This window comes from Archocentrus centrarchus, chromosome 19 (assembly GCF_007364275.1).
Source record: "Archocentrus centrarchus isolate MPI-CPG fArcCen1 chromosome 19, fArcCen1, whole genome shotgun sequence".
In the NCBI taxonomy this organism is placed as follows: Eukaryota; Metazoa; Chordata; class Actinopteri; order Cichliformes; family Cichlidae; genus Archocentrus; species Archocentrus centrarchus.
In genome coordinates this window covers 10,509,088-10,518,220 of record NC_044364.1, presented here as the reverse complement: position 1 = coordinate 10,518,220, position 9,133 = coordinate 10,509,088, and the positions used below count along the sequence as shown (strand labels likewise).

Genomic DNA, 9,133 nt, shown 5'->3' with positions numbered 1-9,133 from the left:
CAGGACTGAGACGCAGGTTAATAAGAGCCAAGTGTGCATTTACATTTTCAAAATTCAGCGTTTTCCAATCAGTAAAGCGACCATGACTCAAAGCTTTCAGGCAAGAGTTTCAACACTCAGCTCGTCATCTGTGAGATTCTGCAGTAGTGTTTGGGTTGCACAAGTCATCTCCACACAGTTCATTATTTATGATTGCCCACCAGGTTTATGTTGTGGCTTTGTGACAATCAGATAAATATTACATTCTTAAACAAAGAAGGAACATCTGTGAGATGGGCTATCATATTGTTACGGTTTGGTAAAAAAAAAAAAAACATATTCTCCAGCAGAAATGAAATTGAAGTTGTAGAATTTTTGCTTTAATATCCGACATGAACACTAAACGCTTTCCAGATCTTCCAGGAAGTCCATCTATTTTCTTCTGCTTACGCAGTTCTTCTTACACAAATATAGTGTTTTGATGTGTGTGTATATGTACATGTCTGTATTGACATTGATATATATATATATATAATGTATATAGTGCCTATGTATATGTGTATAGTTTTTTTTCTATTTTATTTTATTCTATTCTATTTTAGTTCATTTGTTTTTACTCATCCTTTTCATTTTTTCTGTACTGAGCTGCTGTAATGCGCAAATTTCCCCATTGTGGGATCAATAAAGTTTTATCTTATCTTAATTCAGGGTTGGAGTTAGGCTGCAGCCCATCCTGGCTGTCGTGGGCAAGCGTAAGGATTTGAGTATGTTCGACAAGGGCCAAATTGTGATAGCTAGACGACTGGGTGAGAGCATCTTCAAAGCTGCAGCTCTTGTGTTCCCGGTCTGCAGTGGTCAGTATCTATCAAAAGTGGTCCAAGGAAGGAACAGTGGTGAACCAGAGACAGGATCATGGGCGGCCAAGGCTCACTGATGCACGGGGGAGCAAAGGCTGGCCCATGTTGTCCGATCCAACAGACATGCTACTGTAGCTCAAATTGCTGAAAAAGTTCATGCTGGTTCTGACAGAAAGGTGTCAGAATACACAGTGCATCACAGTTTGTTGTGTATGGGGCTCCATAGTAGCAGACCAGTCAGGGTGCCCACGCTGACCCGTCCCGTCCCCTGCCAAAAGCACCAACAATGAGCACGTAAACATCAGAACTGGAACACGGAGCAATGAAAGAAGGCGGCCTGGCCTGATGAATCACATTTTCTTTTACATCACGTGGATGGCCAGGTGCGTGTGTGTCGCTTACCTGGGGAACACCTGGCACCAGTATGCATTATGGGAAGAAGGCAAGCCGGCAGAGGCAGTGTGATGCTTTGGGCAATGTTCTGCTGGGAAACCTTGGGTCCTGCCATTCATGTGGATCCTACTTTGTCATATACCACCTACCTAAGCACACCCTGTCATGGAAACAGTATTCCCTGATGGCTGTGTCCTCTTTCAGCAGGATAATGCTCCCTGCCACACAGCAAAAATGGTTCAGGAATGGGTTTGAGGAGCACAACAATGAGTTTGAGGTGTTGACCTGGCTTCCAAATTCCCCAGATTTCAATCCAATCAAGCATCTGTGGCATGTGCTGGACAAGCAAGTCTGATCCACGGAGGGCCCACCTTGCAACTTCCAGGGCTTAAAGGATCTATTGCCATGATCGGATACAATAATCAGATACAACGGCACACCTTCAAGGGTCTAATAATGTGTCTTGATCGGTGTATACATTAATCATCACTTTTAGTGGAGATATGAAATTTCCACCTGACCGCAACAATACTTATGAAGGGTTTCATTCCAAAACACCACACTTTATATCCATTATAGTAATAAAAATAAAAAACATCACTCAAAACTTTAATTCTACATTACGTTAGTATAAGGGTTTTGAAAAAAATCCAGTATATACATTTTTTTTTGGTACAAAACTGTAGTGTTAAAATCAGGCTTAATATTAAAAAATCTTATTCTGGAACAAAACTCTTCACAACCCGTATGAGAACGTCAAGATGAAAGGAAATTAAAAAACTGCCAAGACTTTCAGAGTAAAACATGAATGAGGCGGTTGTGCTCATTTCAGCACAAACATCCCACTGATGAGATACTCCAGCTGTTATGGTGAGAATTTACATATCTCAAATAGGCTCAAACTCAGTAGTAGTTGTGAGCAGGTGGATGCAAAGCACGAGAAAGATCACTTCACCCGCTTGTTTCAAGACTGGTCCAGGATTACAAGCCCCAGTGAACCACTAAAACTCCTGTTTTTTTTCAAACATCGCCACTCTGGATGCGCAAGTTAGGAGCGATGACTTTCCGACAAGGACATGAGGGTCGGACAATGACTCCATTGACTCGGCCCCGACCTCCCCCATCCCAACACCAGTTAACATGAAAGAGAAAAAAAAAATTCTGCTGATTATTAACTGGGATGTCAGTGTGTTCTCAGTGAGAGGAATTCGAGCCATGCATTGATTATACAAAAAGAGCACAGCAATCTCTCTGCCTCCTCAGATTCAGCTCCAGTGCCTAGTGGATTGCTCACTTGTACATGAATTTCCCAAATCTGGGATAAATATAGGCTATGGTATCTTATGTAGATTCCTCACTTCTTGTGGGATATATTTACTGATAGCTTGCTTGCACAGCGAAAAGCCACCAAAGGCTCTAAAGGCTTACTGTGCTTGGAGGGCACATACACACGCAAACATACAGAGTTGCCTAACATGCATATAGTGTGTTTTTCATGACTTAAATGTCAGTAGTTTTCCCTACTTCTTAGAAAAACCACAATGACTGAACAGTTAGTCACTGATTCTAATTTTTTAGACACTTCTGCAGCTCTAAATGTCTCCTCATACCTCAATAACTGATGTCTCGTACCACAAAGTATCTACAGCCACGTTCACCAACAACCACATACATCAGTGCGGCACAATGCCTCTGTCTTCTCCATACAGGATGCCTTTCTTTCAGGGAGCATGTCTACTGGCCAGATGGGCTGCAGGGCCTTCTCTGTCAAAAACAAAATGGCTTTGAGAGTGCTGGAGACCCCCGTCAGGTCCGGGAGAAACTGACCAGAATACTAAGCATCATCTTCAATGCATATCATGGCTCACTTGTCAAAGTGTTATACATCTTTTCTTCACTGTTCAGCTGCACTGAGTAGCATATCCAGAGGGAACTGAAGGAAATGCACAAAAAAAAAGCTTCACATGTAGTGGAAAATCTAAAGATATTAAACAAATTAAAAGAAAATGACCATTAAAAAAATGATAATCAGAACCTTCTTAAATTCCTTTGCTTATCATGTTATTTACAGAAGATGAGTAAACTTCTTTTTGGCACTCAACAGTCACAGATTGTTTAGAGGAAGACTTGAATACAAATGATGCCACAGGCACCACATGAATGCTACACTGTGTTGAGTCCATGTGTGTCACAACTGGGCAATAATAGGGTGAGATTTAAGGACAACCTTGATCAGTTTGGGTGCCGCTGCTTCCCCAGACAGAAGGAGAAGGAGGAAATTCAGTTCCACGTTCCCAGCTCCAAAACACACATCCAGCTCACTTCTACCACACTTCCCGTTCTCTCATTTCCCTCAGTGGGACACAATCTGCATCTCCTCTTCATTCTCACGGTCCCTCTCCTCAAGTATGCCCACTCCAAGTGTCTGCTAATCCTAAATACTCTGGATTTTCTGCAGTCTGTGTCACAAAACCGTTCACATGCCTGGTTGCTCCTCCGTCACTTTCCAGTGATGCGGGGCCGCACCCCACCGCAGCTCCGGGTATCACGTTGGTCACAAGGTCCAGGTAGTATGGGTTGTCAAAGGCTGGAGAGGTGGAGCCCATGGAGTTCACGGGGATCAAATATCCTGGGTTTTCCACACTGTGACCCGAACTCAGGCCATTAGGGAGGCGCCGGTCTATTCTGGAGCATTTTCGAGGCAGTGTGCTGGGCCGCTCGGGAAAACCTGGCCTGAGATCCTGAATTTCCTGGTTGACATACTCTGAGAAGGTGGAGAGAGGAAGAAAAGTCAGAACAAACCATCCATCAAAGATTCAGTAACATTTTCTTTGTTATAAAAACCACTGACTCACCTGGCAAGGGATGGTTCTGAATGTAGCCATGACCCCGCCTGGGCAGTGAGTGATGAGGATGGTGAAAACCATTATGCCCATCAGTTTCTAAGTCACCCTGGCTCCCATTGGGGTTGGTGGGATCTTTGCTGTAGCGTCCGGGGCTAGCTGGCACCAACGAATGGCCGTCTGGAGGTGCGTCCAAGAAGACCGAGTCAGACTGACCTCCAGCTGAGGTGCTGCGAGCCAGCATTGGATATTGAGGCCACACGCCGTTAGAGGTGCTCGCACCCATTGGTAAGGTTGGGTACTGAATACGGCCGAGTCCACTCAGGGAGTGCATGCTCCGAGACCCACCAATGTTGGAAGGCTCAACATCTAAGCCCTGTTCTCTGCTCTGCTGGATGGAGAAAAACAAATTAAAAAAGAAGACTTTTTAAACGCTAAGGATGAACACCATGAAATCAATCAGACATGACAGCAAATTAACAGAAAAGGTCGCCTTCTCACACATTATCAGGTACCTGTTGATTGAACATTGCACCAGAACAGCAGGAAGTTAAATAATATGAACCCCACAGTGAATCCTCTAATATACTTTCACACACTCCCCTCCAAAAGTATGATGCATTCTTTCAAATACACAGATAGAGAATTAATAAGTTAATAGTCTTAAATTCTTAGTTTTCCACATGCTGAATAAGGTACATTCTCACTGAAAAAGAAAAAAAAAACTTCTCATCTGTCATGCTGGATAAAATGGAAAATATATGGAAGAGGATAATATAAAATTAGCTAATTAATCATATTTCAGAGATTATTAACTATTTATTTATTACAGTGATGATATTCAGTCCAATATGGCAAATTTAAGTTAGGGTGATAGTGTTGCATGACTATTACCAGTGTGCAATGTGCTGATGGGGGGGGGGGGGGGATTTCCAACCCTCTGGTCTACATGTCCCCGCCTCTATTAAATTATTTTTATCCCCAGTGGGGATAATAATGTATCATCCCCTCTGATTTTTCACTTTCAGCACTTGCTATCCTGTGACAGTAATATGTGGGGGGTGGGGATGATCAGTTCCATTATGTTCAAAGTCAGAGTGGAAAATACCCTTAATAAAATAAAAGAGAAATCAACCAGATTCAGAGTGACAGATTTTTACGGAAGACTCTCAAAAAAAAAAAAAAAAAAAAATCTTAGACATGCTCCTACTGTGTGCCTGATCCTTCACATCACAATTCCCAACAGAGGTTTCGCAGTTTTAGCAGCTAGAAACCCTTGCTATGAAGGGTGTCTTTCCAGAAATATTACAAGCAAGTGATGGGCCAATACAGAGAAGCAGGCACACTCCAGCATGGCATAACGGAGCTGAGTCATTTTCACATGCTTATTAACTTTCAAATGCCAAAAGTCTGCTGTGGATCTCAGTAATTTGCAGATGTGGGTAAAACAGAGGTGAAGCACTGCAGACTGTTTTCTTAATTTGATATGTAGGAATCTACTGTAGCGGGATTTAAAAAAAATTTATTTTTTTTTTTACAGTGATGCCACTGCTGAAATTTGAGATTATTTCATAGAAATATTGAAGTTAAATGGGACAGCTGACCAAATGGCGCTAAGTGGAAGGGGGATTTATTCCTGGAATGTTAAATGTTTGCATTGTTGCATTGTATGTATTGAATCACCTAAGTCTGAAACAGAAAATGCAAGTAAAACTGTCCTTGAGACTTTTATGTAAAACTGACATGCTTGAACTTATTCAGGTGTGGGACCAACATGTATAATTGTTTTATATTTACTTTAAAAATCAATTATAATCTATTGTTCCATCTAACATCGCTATAATTTGACTTTTAAAATGTCTGTGATTAAAGCCCAGCAAATGAAGCAATCATAGGATCATCAGTCAGAGTAAGTAGCAGATGCATAACAAGGACAAAAATCACTGTCCTTCCTCACTGACCCTATACGACTGGTGTCGGGATGGCCCATTGGCCTGGGGCTCATCCCCTTTCGCCCTGGGGAAGAGGTTTGGCTGTGGCACCAGGTACTCCTCAGCATCCATCATTTCCCCCACATTTTCACCTTCCTCCAGAAGCATCCGGTAAAACTGGCTGTCAACTGGGCTGCACTTGCTCATCTCTTCATCGTTCTGCAAGACAGCAAAAGAACAACATGGGTTAAAAAAGGATTCTAAGAATGTATGTCTATCTTTATCTAGATGGCCTCAAAAGATGTCTCTTTTTTAAGGGTAATCATATAAAAAAAAGTACCAGTTTTAGATGAAGAGATAAATATGTTATATGTTATACTATGCACATGATAAAGGTCTCACACACACACACAGATGCATACAGCAAAACATTAGCGGCACGAATCACACATTTACATACCTGAATAACTACATAGCGAGGTGGATCTCTAGCCATGGCACTAAAGTCACTGACCAAGTCTTTGAATCTCGGCCTGCTCTCAGGATCAATCATCCAACCTGCCATCCAAACAATTTTTAACTGAACACTTCAGTAACATTAAATCCTTTGAAAGAAGAGGAAATAAACTACAACATTAATAAAAGTGAGATTCACAGGGAAATACATGAAAACCTTGAGAAACAGACAAAATACAAAAGTCAATGGTGCAGTAAGTGCTACTAACATTTGACCATAATCATGTAGACATCGATGGTGCAGATGAGGGGCTGGGGAAGCCGCTCTCCCCCCTCTAAAACCTCTGGGATATCTCTTGCTGGAATCGTGTCATAGGGCTTAGAGCCAAATGTCATCAGCTCCCAAACCGTCACCCCTGAGAGTGAAATTATAAAAGCACAACATTTACTCTAAAATACAACAAATAAAAAAATGAAAAATCATAAGAAAAACATTAAATTAGAATTCCTAGCACTGACTGATACCTACCGTAGCTCCATACATCACTCTGGTGAGTAAACTTCCTGTGCAGGATAGACTCCAGGGCCATCCATTTAATTGGCACCTGGAAACACAGATTTCCAGAGAATGTTTACATTAATAAATCATTAACACCTGCAGAGCAGATGCTCCTGCAGCCAAGGCTCCATCTCACCTTCCCTCCATCAGCGTGATACTCTGTCTCATCTATATCGAGCAGACGAGCCAGACCGAAGTCAGTGATCTTCACGTGGTTCGGGTTCTTCACCAGGACATTGCGGGCGGCCAGATCTCTGTGAACCAACCGGACATCCTCCAGATAACTCATGCCCTACACCAACACACACATACACACAGATCCATCACCCTACATGTGTCCACAAATAAACAAACTGGAACCACATCAAATATGAAAAGAAAAATAAGAGAGAAATGAACACTGCTGTAAAAAATACAAAATATTACCTGTGCTGATATCACTGCAAGCAGTCGTACAAGTACAAGAAATATGAAATCATGCTTCCTGTTTTTTGTACCTTGGCAATCTGGACACACCAGTTGAGGAGGAACTGCGAACCAATGCGGTCCTTGTTCTCTCTGACGTAGTCGAGGAGGCAGCCATACGGCATCAGCTGAGTGACCAGCTGCACCGTCGAGGTGAGACAAATCCCCAAGAGACGACACACATAGGGGCTGGCAACCCCCGCCATCACGTACGCCTCCTGGAAGCAGAGAGAGGGCAGATGGGAACTTTATTTCTGTGCACTATAACTCATCATGTTCTTTAACCTGGCTTCTACTCACATCAAGAATTTCTTTATTGGCTTTTGGTGAGGTGTTTTCACGCAACACCTTAATGGCCACTGGGATTTTCACATTTTCCCCATCAGGAGCCCAAACTCCCTGAAACAGTGATCAAAATCATCTCAGACAAAACTCGCCACACTCTGAGCAAAAGCAAATAATGTGGTTAAGCATATGTGCAATGATTGTACCTTGTAAACAGTACCAAAGGCCCCCGCACCCAGCACCCTGAGCTTTTTCAGCTCGGTCTCTTTCAATATACGCATCTGAGCTTGATTGGGTGAAGCACCACTTGGTGTTAAAGGCTCCACCAGCTGCACACAAAGGATGAAGATTAGACTGCACGCTAGAGCAAAACTCAGCCAAATGAAAATGAAAACGTCCCGTTCCCATCATCTCTCACCTCGTGCTCCTGCAGGATCCTCCTCAGTGTCTCCTTCCTCTTTAGCTTTTTCTGTCTCCTCAGGTAGAACACCAGCAGAGCCAGCAGGATGAAGAAGAGCACCACTCCACCCACAGCAGCCGCGATGGTCGTGCCCGGTCTACACAGTCACACACAGTTTAGCGCAGCTCCCATCCATAAAAAAATCCTAGCCAAATTTGTTCTGCTACCAGAAAAGATGAAACAACTTGTTTTGTGTGCTCACCCTGTCCTGGTGTCAATGGGGCAGCCTCTCTCATCCTTCACAGTGCAGCTGAAACAGAAAAGCCCAGTCTGTGAAGTCATTCTTACTGAGTGAGTGTGTGTGTGTGTGTGTGTGTGTGTGTGCGTGTGTGTGTTTGTGAGTTTGGTGTCGAGTGTGGCATCACTCACGGGGGCGTGCAGTTGGTGTTGCATGGCAGACAGTGTCCAGTAGCGTTGCTGTATTTCCACACGGTATGCTGATCCTCCTTCACGCCACTGGGACAGCGATCCACGCAAAACTCGCCATCCTGGGAGTTCCGACACTCCGTGCAATGTTCGGCACCCTGGAGACGCAAACGGGGCAACATTTAACAATGTTGTTGTTTTTTTTCCCCCAGCTGCAACCAAGATTTTCATCACTGTGTTTTGAGGTTTTTTTAACTTTTTTAAAATTGCAAACAATGAGTACGTATAGCCCAGTGTGACCTCTAAACACTACTAGCAACACTACAACAACTAAAGCAATTTAATTTCATCTAAAAACAGACATTTTTAACAACCTTTTTGAGCATTTAATGTCTAGAATTACAAATGTTCACAGATAAATAGCTTGAAGAGTAATATTCTTTAAAAAGAAGGTATAAGCAATATTATCATATTACTGGTTTTGTTTGTATCCGTGTGTAAAAATGCTTTTATAATCTCAGCTCTATAATGCACCATCA

The 9,133-nt window shown here is 42.7% G+C and overlaps 1 protein-coding gene across 2 annotated transcripts in view; it reads right to left on the bottom strand.

Moving 5' to 3' along the window:
* Positions 1 to 977: 977 nt before the first annotated feature.
* The window catches only part of erbb2 (erb-b2 receptor tyrosine kinase 2), a 29,387-nt gene continuing 21,231 nt past the window's right edge, over positions 978 to 9,133 (bottom strand). Inside the window, exons 15-28 of one of the 2 annotated variants that reach the window (XR_004021479.1) lie at positions 8,598 to 8,752; positions 8,431 to 8,478; positions 8,187 to 8,325; positions 7,975 to 8,097; positions 7,784 to 7,882; positions 7,516 to 7,701; positions 7,155 to 7,310; positions 6,989 to 7,064; positions 6,729 to 6,875; positions 6,464 to 6,561; positions 6,034 to 6,222; positions 4,085 to 4,460; positions 1,239 to 3,993; positions 978 to 1,104 (exon numbers count right to left, since the gene is read on the bottom strand). Coding sequence is in view for 1 of the 2 variants with exons in the window: in XM_030754954.1 (XP_030610814.1) it covers positions 3,632 to 3,993; positions 4,085 to 4,460; positions 6,034 to 6,222; positions 6,464 to 6,561; positions 6,729 to 6,875; positions 6,989 to 7,064; positions 7,155 to 7,310; positions 7,516 to 7,701; positions 7,784 to 7,882; positions 7,975 to 8,097; positions 8,187 to 8,325; positions 8,431 to 8,478; positions 8,598 to 8,752 (2,154 nt within the window). In the remaining variant the exon portion in view is untranslated. Of the gene's footprint in view, positions 3,994 to 4,084; positions 4,461 to 6,033; positions 6,223 to 6,463; positions 6,562 to 6,728; positions 6,876 to 6,988; positions 7,065 to 7,154; positions 7,311 to 7,515; positions 7,702 to 7,783; positions 7,883 to 7,974; positions 8,098 to 8,186; positions 8,326 to 8,430; positions 8,479 to 8,597; positions 8,753 to 9,133 lie in introns of both variants that reach the window. The other variant, XM_030754954.1, reaches the window with a different exon arrangement.